The 23,855-nt window shown below is 34.6% G+C and overlaps 1 protein-coding gene across 2 annotated transcripts; it reads left to right on the top strand.

The window, feature by feature from the left end:
• The first annotated feature begins 8,814 nt into the window (after positions 1–8,814).
• Positions 8,815–15,661, top strand: LOC139897554 (DEAD-box ATP-dependent RNA helicase 17). 2 transcript variants are annotated; one of them, XM_071880259.1, is made up of 12 exons: positions 8,815–8,965; positions 10,545–10,683; positions 10,836–10,908; positions 11,009–11,118; positions 11,198–11,341; positions 12,273–12,381; positions 12,490–12,803; positions 12,891–12,964; positions 13,561–13,865; positions 14,578–14,824; positions 14,939–15,196; positions 15,298–15,661. In XM_071880259.1, the coding sequence occupies exons 2-12, from the start codon at positions 10,554–10,556 to the stop codon at positions 15,304–15,306; spliced, it is 1,773 nt and encodes a 590-aa protein (XP_071736360.1). In that variant the 5' UTR covers positions 8,815–8,965; positions 10,545–10,553; the 3' UTR covers positions 15,307–15,661. The 2 variants fall into 2 exon arrangements, with proteins under 2 accessions (XP_071736360.1, XP_071736361.1); XM_071880260.1 differs by lacking the exons at positions 8,815–8,965; positions 10,545–10,683 and having other exon boundaries at positions 10,839–10,908; positions 11,236–11,341.
• Positions 15,662–23,855: the final 8,194 nt, after the last annotated feature.

Raw genomic sequence — 23,855 nt, 5'->3', positions numbered from 1 at the left:
AAAATCCACCACATCAGGGTCATCCACTTCACAACAATATTAACCCTTCGCCATTGGGGTTATAACATCCAAATCACAACCACGTGTGATAATGTACACACAAGCGTGTACCTCGCCAAGGTGGTCAACCAAAACGCACAAACGTGCCAATTGGACCTATACACAAGTCCATCAATCCACCTATATGTGAAGTGAGCTCTATGACCGAGAACCACTTCACCCGACCCGCACCCATCCTACACATACATATGCATATAGGATATTTACACTCACCTTGTCGCCTTGAAGAATGCTTCCGAATAATCCGCAACTCACCGAAGGAATGTACCTATTTCATTATCATAAATACCACAACACAATTAGGATGGATTTACAAACCAACCCAATTCGACACTTAGTGCAATTTCGACCCAATTGCACTTTCAAGCACAAACCGCGTCCAAACTAACCAATAATCACTAACACAAGTGATAATGGTCCTAATATGCCAATTAAACCCAAACACAAGTGTTAAACACTAATCGTTCTCAAAATCGCCCATAAACCCTAATTTTAACCCATAAGGTCAAAATCTCACCATTTACAAGTTTTGACACCAAAATATGTTTAACTCAGTTTTATACTTCAACTTAATCCATTTTAAGTTTACAAACCTCATCGAATCGACATTCGGGTCATAATCCTCAACAAACCCTAATTTTGATTTTAGTCAAAATTAGTCAACCACGAAAACCCTAAAAGTCTCCAAAACACCAATAATCACTAATGCTAGTGATTATACACCATTTACAAGTCTTAAACATGGTTATATCATTAACCAACCCAAAACCCGCCTTTAATAACAATAAACCCGAATATTGGTGTTAATCTCCAATTAACAACTAAATGGATTTCACCTATGAATCATACAATCAAAAGCCCCAAATTTGAATGATGAACACGAAAATGAAATTCAGAGTTAGAGCTTACCACTAGTATCACCGTGTAGCCAAGAACGAGGAGAACAAACTTATCAACTACGCCAAAGATCAAAACCCGCTTCTTCCTTTCCAAAATCCCACTTGAATCACTTGGGGTATTTAAGTTTCTTGGGAGAAAATGAAAGAAAAAGGAAAAAGAAAATAAGAAATGAAATGAATGGATGAGGTTAAAGCCTCAAATCTGGCTCAAACGTGAAATGACCAAATTGCCATTGAACTTCATTTAAAATTACAAGAATTCGGTGCCTGCTCGCACAGTTTGCCGCGCCGCGACCTATAACTAGGTCTGGGATTATTTTTTGTCCTACTTCTGATCTCAATTTCAGTCCATTGCCGCGCCGCGGCCTCCTTGGTCGCGTCGCGACACAAGGCACGATCTGAGTCATCTTCTCCTCACATAAGACTTAACACTAGAAAATGTCCCGAACCCTTCATATGCCTATCGTACATACACAATACATCTATAAATCATATACAGGGAAAAACGGGGTGTTACAACTATTTGGTGTTAGCCTTTCGATTTCTTTTAGATGTATCATGTTAAATTTCAAAATAACTACATTGATTTGATATCATGTAACATTACTATGGTAACCGTATCGAGTTATTGTAAATCAAAGAGATAGTATATAACATATAATGAAATTAACAAGTCGATTGACATATAATCCTCAATAAACCCCGCGAATTCGCGTGTCTTCATCTCAATGAAGCTATAAACATAACAAAAAGGAGGATGCCTTGATTAAGAGAGTAAGGGATTTTAGAATAAAGAAGTTTAGGGAGGAGGTATGTGTTTATAACTGAATGTTTCAATGATAGGTAATTTGTAACGAAACCCATTAAAAACATAAATTTTGAGCTTTACCTGATCATGTGGTCTGAAAAGCCAAGTAAGTCCTGGTTTATTATGTTAATGTGTTATTTTTTAAGATAACAAAGTTGACACTACAATCTGATATGGAAAAGGGGAATGAGAATAAAACATCAATGGTCTTTTGTGTTTGAAATGTCAACCTCAATCAAGTCAATTAGTTGTTAAATGCTTTTGGTCCCAATTAAGTCATATTTTGAAAATTAGTGTTTGCACACCCATTGAAAAATCACTAATTATCTATCTTTATGCTAACAGTCGGGGTGTGGAGAAATACTTCAGAGGATCAAGAGTAACTTGAACAAAAAGGTTAATGATAGTGTGAAAGATAAGGAGGTAGGGAGAGAAACTGACGTGATAGAGAAGAATAGGTCGAAGAAGATGAAGAAAAACAAAGAGACGAAAAGTGAAGAAGTCAATTTCGAGAACAATGAAACTAAAGAGGAAAAAGACGGAGATGAGGGTTTGAAGTTGGGGAAGAAGAGGAGGAAAAGAAGACGAATAAAACGTGGTGCTGATATGGGTATTGTGAATACTGATTCCTTTATGCTTTTACTATTGTCTAAACCAACCAAGAAAGCTATTGTGGATATGGGTTTTCAGTATATGACACAGGTAAACCAAAAAGGCTTGAACATTTTTGGTTATATTATACTATGTGGATCAACTTTTCAAATTTGTATGTATACAATATGATTATAGATTCAATCCAGAGGTATTCCTCCTCTCTTGGAAGGAAAAGATGTTCATGGAGCTGCAAGAACGGGTTTCGATAAAACACTAGCGTTTCTTATACCAGCAGTTGAGTTATATCGGTAAAACGATAGTTGGTTTCGCGGGTCTTTAACTAGATCCAGTAGAACATCAAATCAGCCAAAACCCTATGTTGATTGTTTAATTGTGTTATCATAATTAAAAATTGTCTTAAAGTGGTTTAGAGTTTATCTTTAGGGTTTGGGGTTTACATTTTAGGGTTTAGAGTTTAGGTTTAGGGTTTTGGATTTAGGTTAGGGTTTAGGGTTTAGGGTTTAGGTTAGGGTTTAGATTTAGGATTTGAGGTTTAGATTTTAGGGTTTAGAGTTTAGGTTTGGGGTTTTGAATTTAGATTTAGGGTTTAGGTTAGGGTTTAAGTTTTAGAGTTTAGATTATAGGTTTTATATATTAGGGTTAGGGTTTAGATTTAGGGTTTGGAGTTTAGATTTTAGGGTTTAGAGTTTAGGTTTGGGGTTTTGAATTTAGATTTAGGGTTTGGGTTAGGGTTTAAGGTTTAGATTCTAGGTTTTATATTTTAGGCTTTAGGGTTTAGAGTTTAGAGTTTAGAGTTTAAGGTTATAGGGTTTGGGGTTTTGGATTTAGGTTAGGGTTTAGGGTTTAGGTTAGGGTTTAGATTTAGGTTTTGGGATTTAGATTTTAGGGTTTAAATTTAGGTTTAGGGTATTGAATTTAGATTTAAGGTTTAGGTTGGGGTTTAGGGTTTAGATTCTAGATTTTATATTTTACGGTTTAGGGTTATGGTTTAGGATTTAGTGCTTAGGGTTTAAGGTTTAGAGTTTAGAGTTTAGGGGTTAGGGTTTGAGGTTTTGGATTTAGGTTAGGGTTTAGGGTTTATGTTAGGGTTTAGAATTAGGTTTTGGAATTTAGATTTTAGGGTTTAAAGTTTAGGTTTGGGGTTTTGAATTTAGATTTAGGGATTAGGTTGGGGGTTTAGGGTTTAGATTCTAGGTTTTATATTTTAGAGTTTAGAGTTTATGGTTATGGTTTAGGATTTAGTGCTTAGGGTTTATGGTTTATAGCTAAGAGTTTAGAGTTTAGAGTGTAGAGTTTAGAGTTTAGGGTTTAGGTTAGAGTTTAGATTTAGGGTTTAGGGTTTAGATTCTAGGTTTTATATTTTAGGGTTTAGGGTTTAGATTCTAGGTTTAGGGTTTAGATTCTAGGTTTTAGGGTTTAGTGTTTAGGGCGTAGGGTTTAGGGTTTAGATTTTAGAATTTATATTAGGGTTTCAAGTTTATGGTTTAGGATTTAGTCTTTGGTGTGTATGGTAAAGGGTTGGTGGTTTAGGGTTGGTTTAGGGTTTAGGGAGATGTAGGAGGCCACATATATATGGATAATATTTACTCTGGTAGAAGTTCTGAAAGGACAAAAGTATTAATAATATGTTTTTTTTTTTAACTTATAAAGTATGAGATTACAAAAATTGAAATAATTTATCATAACTTCATTTACATGAGTCAAATATAAGTAATATATTATTTATTTTTTTAAAATTTGCAGAAAAAAAGCAAAGATAGAGAAGCAGTTATGAAACACCGCAAAAAAAAAAAAGAAAAAAAAAAGAAAAAAAAGAACAGGCTCCAATTGTTAGAATTACAATAGTAATTGTTAATTTCAAACTATTATAATTAACGTACAATTATAATTTTTTTTATTGTAGACGTACCTTACTAAGATGGAAGAAAACGTTATACAACTGAACAAAACAATACAACTAAAAAATGAACTACTACAAAAGGTAATTATTTAATAAATGGTCAACAAAAAAATAGAAAATATATGAATTTATGGCTTTCAATTATCAATCCATTTACAATTACATTGCTAAAGTATTATATCAATCCTTTTATTTTATTATATCATCCAACGAAGCATTGCTTCAGCGGCATCCCCTTCACCTTATGTGTTGGAACTGGGAGTTAGGTCATGGGTTCAAGTCTAGCTCTGTCCAACCTATTAATTAATTTGCCTAAAATATGGATATCCAGATTGACCCCAGTGGGGGTTTTCTCCCGGATCCTTCAGGATTCAAACCCGGTCCGCCTGTCCCTCGGGATGGTTAAAGGATCAGGTTCATGTAATGCTATTCGGGTTTCCTCCGAACGCATGTGTGTGTGCAAATGATGAACGTCGTTGAAATAAATGATACACTGATGGAATCTTGCCGTTAAAAAAGTATTATATCACATTTACAGATTGCTAGGAACCAAAACATCAATCGTGTACATTTTAATTTAATATAAATTATATACTTCGATCTTTTATAAAATAATACTATGTATACTTTATAAATTTTTGTTTAAATATTTTCTGAAGATCCGGTTAACTTTAGCAAAAAATATAGTGATTGGTTTGCTGAGCATCACCAAAGTATATTACAATTACGTAGAAGATTGATTGGAGAATTCAGTGAAGACGAAATTCTACCGATTATCGAAAACATATTATCATATTTCTATAGCTTATTTAATATGAGAAAATTTTCTACTAAATTTGATGTCTTTAGTATTACATGTGGCACTTGGATATGTCCTACTAAACGGTGTATAATGTGGATTGGTGGATTATGTCCAACTGATATGCTACATGCAAGTACACGAAACTATTTCTTTACCTTAATTTTTATTCTTGATTTTATATTAACTAATTTTTCAAATTTCATTTCAATTTCGAGATTAACATACATTAACTTAATCTTGATTGTGACAGTTAATCAACAATCATATTGAAATTTTTGGACCACTTGAAAAAAAGGAAATCTTTAACATCTGAAATCATGAACGAAGAGATTGCACTTAGTACAAAATTTAGAAATTTAAAAGCCACAATATCAAATACTTTTAACAGGGAAAGATTTTATCAATAAAAAAGACGAAACGGCAATGTCAAGTTATCACAATTCTATGTCATATTTAGTTGGAAAGCCTACTATTATCACAACTTTATGGATGAGGTAACTTCATACATTTTCTAAATAATTAAAAAATAGTTACAATATTATGCATTTTATTGTTTCAACTCATTATAGGCTGACGAATTACGACAGAAGACTTTCTCAGGGATGCACAAAGTACTAACAAAAAGACAAAAAGTTATGGCATTATTCACAATCCATGATCATCTAACAAGAATAACTACATTGTCGAATATGTGGGAAAATACAACGAATATATGAGATAATCATACACAATTCTTAATTCAATCGCCTAAAACTACATCACAGTATCGGAGATGATTTATTTAACTTGAATCAAAATTTTATTTTTTTATTTATTCGTTAGTATATTTTGAAACTTTAAAAATTTGAATCCTCTATAACATCTGGTTTAATGTTCATTATATACTTAATAATAGTTCGTTAGTACATTTTTAAACTTTAAAAATTTCAAGCCCTTAAAAAATATTTGGTTTAATGTTCCTCTAGACATAATAATGGTTTTTTAATTTATATATTTAATTTTATAGCTTAACAAATGATTAGACCCTTCAAAAATCCCTCGAAATCGCGGCATGAAGAAGCAACTATACCAACAACAATAGTAGTTTATTAATGTATTCAACATCAGAAACAAAAGCCAGAAGACAAAAGGTCGAGGATGTTGTAATACATATTATTTACAAATTACAAGCAATTTAATAAAAGTATTGGTTGTGTTACCCTTACTACAACTTTAATGTTGAGTAATTAGTGTTGTTAACCTATTAGCAATTGTTAACAAAATATTGCCGCAATGCGCGATCCATTAATATTATTAGTTGTAAATATTGTAGTAGTACATTATGTTGGTAAAAGTATTTGTTGTTGGTAAAAGTATTTATTGTCACTTAACGTATGCGGGTACCTGGTATGCAGCAACGACATGACACAAAAAAAAAAAAAAAATCACTTTTTCAAGTCTATTGCATATCATATACTCTGAAATCAAATAGAAGATACAAGTACACGAAACCTTATGTATTAACTTTAACGACCCGTTCATATCGACTATAAATGATTCATAAAAGTTGATTACATTGCGAGGTACTTGACCTCTATATGATACGTTTTATAAACATTGCATTCGTTTTTATAAGACAATCTTTCATTACATCGAAAGCTGACAGACATGCATACCATTTCATAATTTACCCAAACTATAAATGACTTATTATTAAATGGGAGTTTGATTTCTACCCGAAAGTTTAAGTATTTTCTTGGGCCATTCTTATCCTTAAACTTTATCGTAAGTTAGATTTCATAACTTTTTAATAAATTTTGTTTTACGGATGCATTTATTTTGGGTCTTCTTATCTTTTAGGATCTTTATATGAACATATTGATATTGACTAGTGATTACCAAAAGGCTGCCGTATCATATGCTTTTCTCAAATTTTGCTTGGTGTAATTTTTGCTTGCTCTGCAGTTCGATGGATTCCAACTCTGTCGAGGTACATATAATTTAGAATTACCCACATTTATGTTATATATATAGAGTCTGCATGTGATAATTTGAAAAACTATTCATTATTTACACCTTGTTAACAATTTCCAAACATGATTGAAACGTTAATAGACCTTAAGGTTTTTGAAACATACGTTAATTAATATTTTTAGTTTTTTTTTTATTTAATTCGGCACCATCTAAGTATATTACGTATTTATATCGTACAGGTACCAAAACCGCACCTGTACCAAACCAATAATAACAGTAAACTATTCGGTACTTATTTTCACTTTAGGATGATAAAAGATAGCGACCAATCAGATTGCGACACGTGGCGCGATAATCACATGTGATTGGAAAAAAAAATTCAAATTTTTTTTTTTTTCGAAAAAAATAAAATTTCAAATTTTTTTTTTCGAAATTTTTTTTTCAATTTTTTTTTCAATCACATGTGATTAAATTTGACATGCAGCACAATCACATGTGATTGTAAAACCCAATCACATGTGATTATCGCATGTCAAATCCAATCACATGTGATTGGAAAAAAAAATTCAGTAAAATTTCGAATAATGACGAATTTCACTAAATTTGTGCTAAAACCTTCAAACACCTAATCAAAACTTGATCAAATCACCGAATTAAAGTCTAAAATTTTGAATATACGATCACGAAACGCTAACAAACTTGATCAAATCACCGAATTAAAGTATGTTTTCGGTTGAAATTTTTTTAAAAAAATTGTAATTTTTTTTAATCAGATGTGATTGGATTTGATATGCAAAATCACATGTGATTGAGTTCCACAATCACATGTGATTGAGTTTTACAATCACATGTGATTGGATTTGACATGCTAATTTTTTTTTAAAAAAAATTCATAAAAAAAAATATCATAAAAAAAAATTTTCGAATTTTTTTTTTAAATTTATATAAAAAAAATTTAATTTTTTTTTCCAATCACATGTGATTATCGCGCCACATGTCGCGCTCTGATTGGTCCATTGAATTTCAAGCAAATTTTTGGTTTCAAGGGAATACAACTCATCAACCGGTTCGATACAAGTACATTACCATGCTTATACCTATGACACGTCTCGTAGGTGGAACCACAACCCAATACATAATATAAAATGGATTCAACATGTACAGTAGAAACTCTATAAAATAATACACTTGGGACCACCAAAATTTATTAATTAAAAGAGTTATTAATATTAATTAATTAATCGATAAATTAATAATTATTAATTTATATATTAATTAATATTTTATTAATTTATATTAGAATACTTAGTTTACAAACACCTCTCAACCTTTCACTTAATTATTGTATACAATGCATGTATATCAAATGAACGGCCCAAGGGGAAATTAGAGACGAGATTCAAGGGGAAATTGATTTCAATAAAAAACAAAAGACAATTGAGTCATTTTTCAAGAAACCTTCATAAACCATTCATTTATTATGCTATTTACTGTATAAGGAATTATTAATTTATATTTTATATATGGGGTTTAAAGAAATTATCAAAATTGTATTATCTTATAATTTTAGCGAATTATTAATTTAGCACTCTATCCTCGAGTCGGAACTGGCAAAAAAATATTATCTTATAGAGTTTATTAAATAATTGAGTATTAATTTATCGAGTTTTTACTATATTATTTTATATGGGTGTTACGGAAATGAAATCACAGCTCATAAAATAAAAACAAATGGGTTCAATAACATAACATATCTTCTACCTGGGTCGGGTTACGGAACTGAAATCACGTGAAAAGGCATATAATTTTTTTTTTCCCAAAATTAGAAGTTCGCTCCAAGCCCTAGCCTACAGCAATTTTCCCTCCTCCGCCGTCTTCCGCCGTCTTCAACCGTCTTCCACAGTTTGATACTTTATCTTCCAACCTTTGTGAGTATCACTATCTTTGTTTATCGATTGAAGGATTTATTGTCTTTTTATTCTTATCTTGTAGACCTTTTTAGTTAATTGATGATGATAATGATAATAATAGTAATAGGTATACTATAAAATAACTAAAAAAAATTCATCCATTGTGTCGCTTAAAACTTCCATTTTTACACAAATTGTATCATTTTGTATCCTTTCCAGTTTTTTTAGTTTTCTGTTGGTGAGAAAAGAAATGAGTTGAGGGAATAATATTATACATAACTAATTATTTCAGACACAACTAGTAATTTTTATTTTTATTTTTATTTTTTTGTTAATTTGATAGTTTAAATTTTGATTTATTGAGTCGGTAAAACAATTTTAAACAACTAAATAAGTAATACAAGAGCTGGTTCTTTTTGCTTATTAATAAATTGAATTATTTTGTAAGACAATGGAAGGATTTATGGCTTATGAAGTTGGATTTGGGGCCATTTTAATATCACCAGATAAGGGTGTTTTGCTAAGTTTATTACTAATCTTTTGCTGCTATGGACATCTAGTTTATCACTCTTTCTATATATGTATAAAATAAATCTAAACACAAGATTATGAATTTGTGAGCATCAAGAATATCACTCATTTTGATGATACAGGGATTTTTGGGGGCTTTGGGCAATGTTTTGATTTGTTCTGTATTGATTGAAATATTACTAAATTAGTAAACACTGTGCGACTGTGAGTAAGATTTTTTATACCTGTTATACTTTTCACAGTTCACAGTTTATACATATTTTGGTGTAATATATTGATTTTATCTATTGATTTTATCTTAAGAAATGTTCAAAAAAGTTGAATATGGATCTTGTCCAAACCTACGAAAATACTCCAATAGATCTTAGTAAGTAGTAAGAATGTTTCTTTTTTTTTTTTTTTTTTTTTTTTTTTTTAAATTTGTGGTATGTGCATGAATTAGGAATGCTATTGTACACATGCTAAGTTCCCTTTTATGACAACAAAAAGAGTACACATACAATATCTTCATAGGCGTATATGGCAACTGGTCAACTTATAACACGGTGACTAATTTTTTAATTGCGAAGACAACACCTTTTTATGAATTTGAAAGTGATTAGAAAAAATTTCACATAAAAAAGGTCTTAACCCGTCCCAACCCTACCCTACATGTCTATAACATGTACACGTTTCAACCCGAACCTGTTTTTACCTGACCCAAATCCAGCCCAGCCCAACCCAATTGACCCTGTACAATTATGAAAATCTTACTTATTATTTTAAATCATTCACTTAACTAATGAAAATGATGAAGATTACCGCTGCCATATGCATAATTGTATGATAAATGATTACTCACTGTGGGTGAGGTGACTTTGTTTCGGTCAAGTCTCTTAATATTAGAAAGTATGGGTGTAGTAACGTAATATTTAAAGTTTGTGAGGATGAGAAGTGTAACTGAGCAGAACATCAAAGGGGTTAGTAAATAAATATAAATAAATACATATTAACAAAAGAAACGAAGATTCGCATCCCAAATGTTTTGGAAAATTTGTATAAACCCTAACCCTAATTGTTGCAACAGAGGAGAGAAATGGATGTTGAAATTAATAAAAAGCCGAAGAATAATAATAATAGCAGAGGAGGATCAAACAAAGAAATCTTCGCTTCTTGTGATTTCTTAAGTCTTGGCCTTCATCCATCATTATGTGGCCAACTAAAAGGTACCTCCGTAGTACGTCATTTTTGAATTCAGTTTATTTTTTGTATTGGTTTTCTATATAGTATATATCAACTACTCTACTCGCGTATTCTAAACGGTTAATATTCAGTTTATAATGAATTTTATTATATGTATATTATATGTATATATCAGAAAGAATGGGATATGAAGCTCCGACGTTAATTCAAGCACAAGCTATTCCAGTTATCCTCTCCGGAAGACATGTGTAAGACGTGTAACTATTATGTCATTATTAGTTAATTCTCATTAATCTTATATTATTAATTATTAATAAATCAAACCTAATCAATTAATTACTATTATAGGCTTGTTAATGCGGCTACGGGCACAGGAAAAACTGTAACTTACTTGGCTCCTGTTATTCATCAGTTGCAATTAAATAATCCTAGAATTCAACGGTCTGATGGTACTTTTGGTAATGTCCTTATCTTACTTGTTAAGATATAGAACTTAATTTGTTTAAAAGTGTTTGAGTTGATAAAAATGTACAATAGCGCTGGTTCTTGTACCAACGCATGAGCTATGCATGCAGGTGTATGAAAATTTACAAAAGCTATTGCACCGTTTTCATTGGATTGTTCCTGGTTATATCATGGGTGGGGAAAACAGGTCAAAAGAGAAAGCCAGGTTGCGAAAAGGTACTAACTCTATCCACTGTTGTAAAAAAGCCCCAACTACCCATGATTACTCCTTTTAAGAACAGACAAATCCGATTTTCCAAAACCCATTTAAATAATCGGTCAACGTTGGTTAATGGCTCAAAATCGGATTTGTCGGTCAAAGTCGGTCAAAGTCAAAATTGGTCAACATTTTAATATGAATTTAAACTATAATCTGAGTTTTTGAACAAATGATGATTTGGTTTATGTTTTTAGACAATCATGTTAAAGTTTGTGTTTATGATTAGGGTTTTCTTCTAAAGTCACACATATAATTTAGAAATTTATTATTTAAATGTATAGAAAGACCAATATGATTACTCCCTCCAAAGTCCCGACAGAGTACTTTACGAGTAGCGAATTTTGCAACCTTGACTCTATGTCACAACGTAACGTTAATGCCATAAACCTGAATCACGTGTTGTATACTTGTATTGTAGCCAAGGTTGCAAAATTCGCTATTCAGGGATTAATCGGTCGGGACTTTGGAAGGATTAATCGGCAATTCGGAGATTAATTGGACATTAATCGGATTGCACTGTATACATTTAAATATTAAATTTTAAAAATTATATGTGTAACTATAGAAAAAAAATCATAAATATAAAGATAATTTTTATAAATAATTGTCTAAAATTGTTGATTTTGCTTCAAAACTATAAAATTCTACTTTAAATTCATGTTAAAATGTTAGCCATTTTTGACTTTGACTGACTTTGATTACCAAATTCAATTTTGATCCATCAATTGACGTTGACCGTTTAATTAAACGGATTTTTGGAAATCGGAACGGATTGCTCCTAAAAATTATTAATCGAGGATTAATCGGCGAGTAATCGGGTTTTTTTACAACACTGATTGTAGCCATTAGGCATTTTTTCAATTGAACTCCTGACCATACGTGTTTTAGGAATATCTATTCTTGTTGCGACTCCGGGACGTCTGTTGGATCATTTAAAGCACACATCATCTTTTGTACATAAGAATATGCGCTGGATAATATTTGATGAGGCAGACAGGTTTACCTGCAATCCTGTATATAAAGGCTTCATGTTTTAATTTCTACGTTTTCTGTTTTTTACTTTTTTCATTAAAAAATTAGTATTTATTGTATAATGTAATAACAGGATACTGGAATTAGGATTTGGTAAAGAGATAGAAGAGATACTTGATATTTTGGGTTCAAAAGATACCGAATTTGCGAGACAAAATCTGCTCTTGTCAGCTACTTTAAATGAAAAGGTCAATCATCTTGCAAATATTAGTCTGGACAATCCAATAATGATTGGTCTTGTTGATAAGAAATTACAACAGCAGCACAATAAGAAAGTTACTTTGTTTGATAATGCGATTGAAAAACTAGAGAATTCTTTTAAAGTTATGATTAAATCAGACGAGGAATATAAGCTTCCAGCTCAACTTAATCAGAGATATGTTAAAGGTAATTATTATATAGTAAAAGGTGAAATAATTTCATTATTTTTTTGGAGTTGTTTTTATATCATTTTTTTCTCATGTTGTACTCCAGTACCATGTGGTTCTCGCCTTGTTGTGCTGCTTTCTGTTCTAAAGAGTCTGTTCACTGGAGAAGCGTCTCAAAAGGTAAAGTCGTCTATTAACTTGATACCAGAAATTCTGTTTGCTTTCTTATTATATAAACATGGTTGCAAACGGCAGTTGCGGTGGTCTAGTAACTAGCTCGTCCCGTTTCGAAGAAAAACGTTTAATAAGTTGGGCAATGGTCAACTATCGGGTCAAAGTCTGGAAAGGTCGTCGGTTAAAAGTTGACTTTTTTATCTAGCCTTGTTCTAGTGTAAACATAAATCCTAAACTTGTTATTAAATTAGTTGGGATAAACACCGACCGATTTACATAGTATCTATAAAATGATAAACTAATAAATACTATAATTATTATTTAAAGTATATTATTTATAATAACACCACATCATCTTATTTGTATATCATTAAATTAATTTTCAATATATTTATGTTTAAAAGTCAGCGCTGGTCAACACCTGTCTTGATCCCGTCTCGACCGACTCGACCTTAAGGTCCCGACTGACCTGTTTCTATCACGCGTCTTCTTCAATCCTGTATAAATATAATATAACTTTTATTTAATTGCCATGATAATTTTGCTTTGAGGCTGGTAGTTAAATTGATTTACAAAGATTGAGTTGTTTGTTATGGTTTCAGATTGTGGTATTTTTCTCAACATGTGATGCTGTAGATTTTCATCACGCACTCATTAGTCAATTTCGCGGACTATCAAATTCGAAATCAGATGTAGAAACGAGTGAGCTGTTTGTGAAATGTAACATATTAAGGTTACACGGAAACATGAAGCATGAAGATCGTGTGAAAACGTTTAATGCTTTTAAAACTGAAAAATCAGCTCTTTTGTTGTCAACCGATGTTTCTGCCAGAGGCTTAGACTTTCCAAAAGTTCGATGCATTATACAGTACGATTCCCCTGGGGAGGCAACTGAATATGTTCACAGGTATTTGCATATTCAGTTACATGTGTTGCTACAATTATGATTGTATTATGTTAAACGGACTAAAGTTATTTTTGACTTTTGACCAAGGTAGAAAAAGTCGCAAGACGGAGAGGGTTGAGTCGGTCAAGAAGGGTGTTGACTAGCATTGACTTTTAAATGGAGATATATTTAAAGCATACACATTTCAAACCTAAATATATTAAACAAGAATAATAGCCAACTCAAATGAGCTGTGGTAAAAGTTTTTACTAAGATTAAGTGATTAACATGTACAAAGTACATTATTAATAAACAAAAACTAATAGTTTTTTAGTTTGCTTGACTTTCGATGACCTTAACTAACTTTGACCCATCTTGACCGGCTTTGACCGACTTAGGCCCAAACGAGTCGGGTAGTCTTCTAGCCGTTGCGGCCAACTTCTGCAACACTGCTTAGGTTACTAGGAAAATTAGTCAAAATACGACCAAAAATCGGAAAATCAGTCAAATTTGGTCAAAAAAGGTCAAAGTCAAACTTGGTCAACATTCGAGTAATCTTCCAAGTTGCCGAGTACTCCCTAAAAAGTCCTGAATGAGTACTCTCTAAAAAGTTCCGACCGAGTACTATTGCATCCTTGGTTACATGTATTGCTACGATTATGATTGAATTTTGTTAAACGGACAAAAGTTAATTGTGACTAATACATTTATAATATGTGGGATGTACATACAGGGTTGGAAGAACGGCTCGTTTGGGTGAAAAGGGAGATTCTTTGTTATTTTTACAACCCATTGAAGCTGATTACCTGGAAGAGCTTAAGAAACATGGTGTGATGTTAACCGAATACCCACTTGTCAAACTTTTGGATAGTTTCCCGTTACATGGTCCGAAACATCATGCCAGAAAATTTGTTTCGATCGAGATGCATCCATGGGTAGTTTCTCTACAAAGGTCCCTTGAATCCTTCATCTTCGCCGAGGTAAAATGTCTTGACACCACATTTTTTTTTATTAAAAAAAAAAAAAAAATTCTTCATATGGTATATTGTATTGGTTGTTGTGACATATATATAATGAACAAATGATCTTATTAGGCGAAGTTGAAGAAGCTAGCACAATGTGCATTTTGTTCGTGGGTGCGCGCGTACAGTGCTCATCGTGGGGAGTTGAAGAGTATATTCATGGTGAAGAAGCTTCATTTGGGACACGTGGCAAAAAGTTTTGCACTCAAAGAGCAGCCCTCATTGGTTGGCAGATCACTTCAAAAGAAACACACGGAAAAAAGGAAAAGGGACCAGAAAACACACAAAGTAAAGGAAGGTTTGAAAAGGAAAAGAGCGATGATTAATGAGGTATGAATGTATTTTCGTTGTTCTTTTTATTTTTTTCAAATTATTATATCATATGGTCGATGTGAATTATTGTGACGTGTCAATTAAATGGTTTTTGACAGGATGATTGAGATGGCAAGGGAAGAAATATATGTTGCAAAGGGTTAATGTGAGTAGGGTCTGCATTCAATTGCAAGCAGCTTAAGATGCAAGCGTTACCCGGAATGATCGTGCAAACTGGAGAATGTATCCTATGGAAATTTTGGTTTGACAAAGCGCGAGTAGTAACAAGAATTGTAGCTTTGATAAACTCCATTTATGTTATATGATCTAGAGAAAATTAAGATATATGGAGACTTTTACACATGCATATGCATAGACGCCAAAAAGATCAATGGATTAGTAAGCCATATATGGTTTAAGTTCTGTCACTACCAAGACACCAACTCTTTAATTGATTTTATAGTTTAATGTTTCATTTTTCTATTTATAAATTATGCAAAACATTTAGTTTACTCCAAATCCTTCAGCTAACACTACCATCATCGAACCAATGTCTAGAGCAAAATACCTTCCAATTCATACACATTATAAGTTTCCTTTACATTTTTATGACATGTATTATATGGATGAACATATTTAATCTCAAAAGTGAACCAGCTAGAATGTTGTTCAATCTTAGTGAACATATTGATCAGTTAGTGTCAAATTGAAGACAGATCATTTATTCTCGTAGGATTACACAAATATATTTATCACCGATTACTATTATTACCATTTCTTCTTTTTTTTTTTTTTTTTTTTTTTTTTTTTTTTTTTACGGCCAAAGAATGATTATATTAACTAAAAGCGATCCCTAGTAAGGTGCTAAGGGATGATTACAAAGGCATAGAGAGCCATGATTTCCAGTTAGAAACTAAATGGCCTCTATTTTTAATCCAACGAAAAGTAATTAATCTTACAAAATCAAATAAACTACTTTTGTTACAAAATGAATCTGAAAAAACGAGGCCGTTCCTAAAGCGCCAAAGAGCCCATAAAAACGTCACCATAACCGCAATAATCCGATCCTTGGAAGAAGACCGTAATCGAACCCCTTCTATCCATGCCAAAAAGGAGTCCCATGATAACATAAGAGGCATATCACAATCGATCCAAACACGAACTTTCCGCCATAAATCACGAGCCAAATCACAATCGAAGAATAAGTGATCTCTAGATTCCACCCCATTATTACACGACGGGCAAACAATCGAAGTAACATCAATCCCCTTCGCGGATAGATTCCAACGGACCGGGAGGGAATCTAAACGAAAATGCCATAAAAACATTAACTTTTCTAGGGATAAAGTCGTACCAAATCGTGTGAATCTGTGATGTGGGAAGTAACACATTATCGATCAACTCCCTCGCTTTTTTCACCGTGTAACACCCATCATTAGTTAACGAGCACGTCCACGAATCCGGCCGATCACAAAGCACCGGTTTACCAATAGTTTCGAAAAGGTTATTGATAAGAACTTCATTTCTCCCACCTAAATTATCTCTAACACAAGTGAACAACCAATTACCATCAACCCATTTATCTGAAATGCTTGCATTAGGTGTTGAATCTAAGTGGAGAATTCTATTAAAGCGATACGAAAGCGGTTCATTTCCAACCCATAAATCATACCAAAACCGTATGTTGCGACCATCTCCAACTAGCATCCGAAAAGAATCAGAAGGAAGAATTTGTTTAGAACATAAGTTCGAACAGCAAGTCACAATCGTCGACCAAGTTGACGAGCCTCCAGAAGCATCGAAAAAATTACAACCATGAATTGACTTCATTACTCTAGTCCATAAGGCATTCGGGCTCTTTAAAAAACGCCACCTTATTACCATTTCTAAAACCCATGTTTCTATTCTAGTACATTCCAAGATGCCATGACTCAAAGAATGCTAATCTAAACATGTCTGTAAAAGTCCCGGGATCATGTTGATTAGTCCATGAACTAGTCGGGATTTTGAAGTATTTTGACATATCCCCTGCGGCCGAAGTAATGAAAAGTACAATTTAGTCGGTTAATATCGAATATATTACTCGATCAAAGAGAGATAAAGCCAAAGTTGATCAATATCCGACTAGTCTTAAACTTGACCAATTACACGTGATTATATTTCTAATCATATTCTAAAATTTAAATCACAAGCTATAATCACATGCAAATAATTAAATTTACAAATTTTAAGTTTATAAACTACATGAAAATAATTTTAATTTCTAACTTGATAAACTTGAACAAAAAATTAAGTTGTAATCAATTGTAATGAAACATTATCTTAGTAAACACATATGATAAAAGAGTATTCTAATACGATTTTTAAATAACTAATCATCATATCTATACAAGTAACGAAATATAAAGAATATTTATCCTGAATGATATTATTCTACTGATCGTGCATATATTTTCCAAGAGGTTAATATGCATGTTCAATACGTTTAAAAGAGGTTTAAGGATCTTAGAACTTAGCTCTCCGGTCCGGCTACCGTGAATAACCCTGGCCGACATGATGATGTTGGCGAGGTGGTTAGGTGATTAAGTCCACCTTCGATGACGGTCGTCGATCGAAGGCCCGAATAAGGTTGTAGGAAACCGTCGAGAGTGACTAACCTGTTAACCTTTGATGAATGACGATCATGATTACGTATTGTGAGCCACGTAAATGTGATGTCCCTGGAATGATAATTAGGGTTAGTATATATAGGCAAACCCTAATTCTAGAATCATCCAAGGTCATGATAATTCTTTCCATAACAAACTCCCCGAATCTCGGATATAATTATGGAAAAGATATTTAGGCTTGATGGCCAAGTAACCGCCATTCCGGGAACAAAGACATTCAATACGCTACCGCATACCGCATACCGCATATAAAGTACATGCGTACGCACGCTAGTGATTTCTCGCATACGTATAGAATGCGCATGCGGGTTGCGGTATCATTATGTCCCCCCAGTTTGATGTTATGTGACGCAAGACATATGATATCAAATTATTAAGCGAAAAATAAAAAAGCCAGCATTAAATTCTCCGCGTGCGGTTCGAGGCCATTTAATGCCTCACACTGCCACAGAAGCCTGTTCGGCTGACAAGACATAAAGCAACAGCAACACAGCGCGCGTGAGCCACGCGCCCTGTGGTGGAAACGGCAACCAATGATGACTTAGTAGTTGCAAATAAGGACCGTCAAATCAAGACACGTGTAAACCCACGATAACATTACTATTTCACATTTGCCTATAAATACACGCAAAAACGTCTCATTTCCACTTTTCAGCAATTCAGTCTCCAACACGCTTTATAAACAATTCCGATCACCCTACGCATATCTCCGATCATCCGACATATATTCCGGCCAGCCATAAAAAGGTTAGTATTCTTCGATCACTCTATCAAAATGACCAAAGCCACTGAGACCTATGTAGATAGTGTAGAATCGGTCATAGAACAGAAGCACATAGACTCACTAGTGAAACAATATCCACCACTAAAACAGTACAACCCGATTCCTCCCCTTGCCCATCAACGTGCACACGAACCCCCGGAGAAGAAGGTGGCCATATATGAGCATGCCTTTAAACATGGCAATTATAGGGTACCGCCGTCAGATTTTTTCTTAGGCGTTCTAGATCATTACCACGTCGGACTAGGGCAACTGCACCCTTACGCTATCGAAAAGATCGTACTTTTCGAAATGTGGTGCGTAGCTTTAAACAAGGTGCCGATGATTAATGTGTTTTGTCATCTGTATCGTCTTGCGATTCATCACAAATCCTGGTATACCTTCTTCGCACGCCAAAATTTTACCAAAACCCCAAAATCCAACGCCGGCAAATGGAAAGAAACGTTTTTCTATGTCGACCAAACCGTTGTGGGAACTAACTTTCCGCGAACACTAGTATGGTGCGAAATCGTGGCCAAAGATGTGAACAAAACCCCAAAATTAGATGACGAGGAAGCAAAGCTGCTTGCGGAATGCGCGAACGCACAGCTTGTCCACCGCGCTTATGGGACCGTGATGCTGCGGTTGGGGAAGATATCTGCCCATTGGTCATGGGAGAACCTGCGACCCGCCATAGTCGCACCAAGTGGCAAGGGTAGGAATAGTAACGTATATTTTAATTTACGCAGCCACATATATCTATATTTAACCTGCGTGTTTATGTATGCAGAAATGAGGATGATGAAAGTGTTAACCATGGAGGAGATTGCGACAATATCCTTCCGCAAACAGAATATAAATGAGCCACTGGAGCAGGAAAAGTCTGGTGAGAACGAGGTTCCCATTCCGCAGACATCTGCAAACAAGCGCAAGACAACCACCACCCCGCAAACAAACGCATCCAAGAAGAAAAAGCTGAATTCGAAACAAAGGGAGGATATGCGGAACGACAACTTCGTTCCCGTAGAGCAGCCCTCTACAAACCTGCCTCCTCCATTCACTGGTAAGCATTTTATTATTACCGCATAACCAGCATTATTGCTTCGTTAACTAACTTACGCAAGTCCTCGCAGAGCATATGGATGACATGCATCACACACCACCGCAGGTGAACCCCGACCTCGAAGCAACCGCCACCTCCAAAGACCGGGCCATTGAACTGGATTCGGACACCGTGCCGACACCACCACGCGGTAGCTTCCGATTATCTAACCTGGCGCAGCTCACCCAGTCTTCCGCCGAAAATGCCGCAGAGCAGTCCGCTTTTTTGCAGCAAATTTTCCCGGCCGAATTCTGCGAGTAACTAGCCGTACTGCCCTTCCACCAAGCGCACAACGCCTTTATCTGAAATGGCCTTGTGTTTTTTGGCATGTTCGCGGATGGAGTACGTCGTGCTACGAATTTGTACCAATTGGCCTTGCGGAAAGAAACTGAGCTAGGCTTGCTACAAGCGGGTGTTGATCAGTTGAGGAATGATAGGAGAGACGAAGAGGAGGCACGCAAGGCTGCCGAGGCGTCTGCGGATGAAATGAAAACTTCCTTGATTACGAAAAGGAAGAAAAATCAAGAGCTGGTGGGGGCCGTTGATCAGGCCAAGGGTGAAGTGGAACGTTTGCGGGCTGACCTAGACAGGGTCAGCCGAGAGAAGGATGATGTGGTAACTGGCCGCGAGCTGGTAGAGGCGGACCTGACGAAACTACGCACCTCTCTTCCGGTCCTTGCACAAAAAGTTATGGATTCAGACCCCGTAACCGAAAAATTCAACGCATATTTAGACGCGGTCCTCGACCATGAGCTTAACAAGGTCGTGAGATAGGTGCTCAAATGCTGCGACCTCGCGCCCCCTACCCAGACGCAGTCTAGAAGCATATCAAGGAGGACACCGCCGCCATACTCATGGACGCAGAACAAGCGATCCAAAATATTGACATCCCTAAGCTTGTCGTGTTCTCCAATGATCCCAACGCCCCAATTGATCAGCTTTTAAAGGAAAATTTGTAGGTAATTGCGCCGTAAGTCCTATGCTTAGGCGGGTTTATGTATTTTGGAGCCCTAAGTCCCATGTTGGGTAGGCGTTTAAAACAATTTGCATTTGTAACAACTTATTTTGTTGTATAATTGTATTATGCATGCGTGGTAGTGTAGTTGTTTATATATCGCGAGTCAAAACAAAATGTAAACCGCATGCCTATATGTGTTAGTCAACCAAAACTCACACGCATAAGCGGGCGCTGCGTAAAATAAACCAATACTTTAGTGAATTTACCCTTAAATTTTAGACTCAAAAGCTACTGCGTTCTTGCTTTGGCATGTGCTAGAGGTGCACTTTAGCTGTGTGGTAAGCAACGCAACTAAAAACAAACCAATGCTTTTATAATTAAGAGTTCCTCAAGAAAACCAATGTGAGAGTAATTACGCACAAGCAAACCAATGGTTGTATTTTTATGTCGACTTGGTAGCCATCTAGTCTGCGTGGCGCTTGGTTAGGGGAAAACCAATTCCCTTCACCTGCCGTTAGTGTCTAGCCTTGTAACCAAACAGGCTTCTGCCGCACGGGGGCTAGAGGACACCCCTTAAGTAGGCAGGAACCGCATACAATAAAGATATATACAAAAAGAGTATGTGCGAGTAAATATTTTAATTGGCATTAATCATGATTACAACCGTGACACATCCAAACGGACGGAAATTACATAGAAAAAAATAATGTGCTAAAACATTTGGAGTGATCAGGTCCAACCAGCTACATGTAACATTTTTTCAACAACGTCGCGTGCCAAGTGCGCTTCACAGGCTTTCCATCTAATGTCGCGAGATGGTATGCCCCGGTGTTGCTTGCTCCCACTACCTTGTATGGACCTTCCCATCGGAGCCCAATTTCCCAGTATCTTCCGCATGACTTGCGTCATTTTGACGCCAAACCAGATCCCCGCACTTATAAGAGCGCGAACGCACATGCTGGTTATAGTACTTTGTGATTTTCTGCTTATTATTAGCTTCATTAACTACCGCAGAGAGTCTGCGTTCTTCCAGAAAATTAATGTTTTCCCGCAAAGCTTCTGAATTATTTTGCTCGTCAAAATTCTGTATGCGGAACGTTGGTACCCCAATCTCTGCGGGTACAATAGCTTCCGATCCATATACCAGACTGAACGGAATTTCACCAGTGCTTGCTTTTGGCGTTGTTCTATGCGCCCATAATACCTTTGGTAGCTCGTCCACCCAACCAATGCGACTGTGGCCAAATCTAGCTTTAATTCCAGCTACTATATCCCGGTTGGTGACTTCGCACTGGCCATTTGAAATGTCCCGTTCTTATTGATTAAAAACGTTCCATATTGATTGATTTCGTTGCGAGGTTTTGACCTCTATATGAGACGTTTTTCAAAGACTGCATTCATTTTTAAAACAAACCATAACCTTTATTTCATAGATAAAGGTTTTAAAAAGCTTTACGTAGATTATCAAATAATGATAATCTAAAATATCCTGTATACACACGACCATTACATAATGGTTTACAATACAAATATGTTACAACGAAATAAGTTTCTTGAATGCAGTTTTTACACAATATCATACAAGCATGGACTCCAAATCTCGTCCTTATTTAAGTATGCGACGGCGGAAGCTCTTAATAATCACCTGAGAATAAACATACTTAAAACGTCAACAAAAATGTTGGTGAGTTATAGGTTTAACCTATATATATCAAATCATAATAATAGACCACAAGATTTCATATTTCAATACACATCCCATACATAGAGATAAAAATCATTCATATGGTGAACACCTGGTAACCGACATTAACAAGATGCATATATAAGAATATCCCCATCATTCCGGGACACGCTTCGGATATGATATAAATTTCGAAGTACTAAAGCATCCGGTACTTTGGATGGGGTTTGTAGGCCCAATAGATCTATCTTTAGGATTCGCGTCAATTAGGGTGTCTGTTCCCTAATTCTTAGATTACCAGACTTAATAAAAAGGGGCATATTCGATTTCGATAATTCAACCATAGAATGTAGTTTCACGTACTTGTGTCTATTTTGTAAATCATTTATAAAACCTGCATGTATTCTCATCCCAAAAATATTAGATTTTAAAAGTGGGACTATAACTCACTTTCACAGATTTTTACTTCGTCGGGAAGTAAGACTTGGCCACTGGTTGATTCACGAACCTATAACAATATATACATATATATCAAAGTATGTTCAAAATATATTTACAACACTTTTAATATATTTTGATGTTTTAAGTTCATTAAGTCAGCTGTCCTCGTTAGTAACCTACAACTAGTTGTCCACAGTTAGATGTACAGAAATAAATCGATAAATATTATCTTGAATCAATCCACGACCCAGTGTATACGTATCTCAGTATTGATCACAACTCAAACTATATATATTTTGGAATCAACCTCAACTCTGTATAGCTAACTCCAACATTCACATATAGAGTGTCTATGGTTGTTCCGAAATATATATAGATGTGTCGACATGATAGGTCGAAACATTGTATACGTGTCTATGGTATCTCAAGATTACATAATATACAATACAAGTTGATTAAGTTATGGTTGGAATAGATTTGTTACCAATTTTCACGTAGCTAAAATGAGAAAAATTATCCAATCTTGTTTTACCCATAACTTCTTCATTTTAAATCCATTTTGAGTGAATCAAATTGCTATGGTTTCATATTGAACTCTATTTTATTAATCTAAACAGAAAAAGTATAGGTTTAGAGTCAGAAAAATAAGTTACAAGTCGTTTTTGTAAAGGTAGTCATTTCAGTCGAAAGAACGACGTCTAGATGACCATTTTAGAAAACATACTTCCACTTTGAGTTTAACCATAATTTTTGGATATAGTTTCATGTTCATAATAAAAATCATTTTCTCAGAATAACAACTTTTAAATCAAAGTTTATCATAGTTTTTAATTAACTAACCCAAAACAGCCCGCAGTGTTACTACGACGGCGTAAATCCGGTTTTACGGTGTTTTTCGTGTTTTCAGGTTTTAAATCATTAAGTTAGCATATCATATAGATATAGAACATGTGTTTAGTTGATTTTAAAAGTCAAGTTAGAAGGATTAACTTTTGTTTGCGAACAAGTTTAGAATTAACTAAACTATGTTCTAGTGATTACAAGTTTAAACCTTCGAATAAGA

The sequence above is a fragment of the Rutidosis leptorrhynchoides genome, chromosome 3 (assembly GCF_046630445.1).
Source record: "Rutidosis leptorrhynchoides isolate AG116_Rl617_1_P2 chromosome 3, CSIRO_AGI_Rlap_v1, whole genome shotgun sequence".
In the NCBI taxonomy this organism is placed as follows: Eukaryota; Viridiplantae; Streptophyta; class Magnoliopsida; order Asterales; family Asteraceae; genus Rutidosis; species Rutidosis leptorrhynchoides.
This window is presented reverse-complemented; position numbering and strand designations above follow the sequence as displayed.

Excerpts from the sequence above, each read along its gene's own strand:
- LOC139897554 (XM_071880259.1), top strand. The coding sequence starts at position 10,554 with ATGGATGTTGAAATTAATAAAAAGCCGAAGAATAATAATAATAGCAGA. Across the intron at positions 10,684-10,835 it reads ATTATGTGGCCAACTAAAAG|AAAGAATGGGATATGAAGCT; the intron begins GTACCTCCGTAG and ends TGTATATATCAG. Across the intron at positions 11,342-12,272 it reads GAAAGCCAGGTTGCGAAAAG|GAATATCTATTCTTGTTGCG; the intron begins GTACTAACTCTA and ends TACGTGTTTTAG.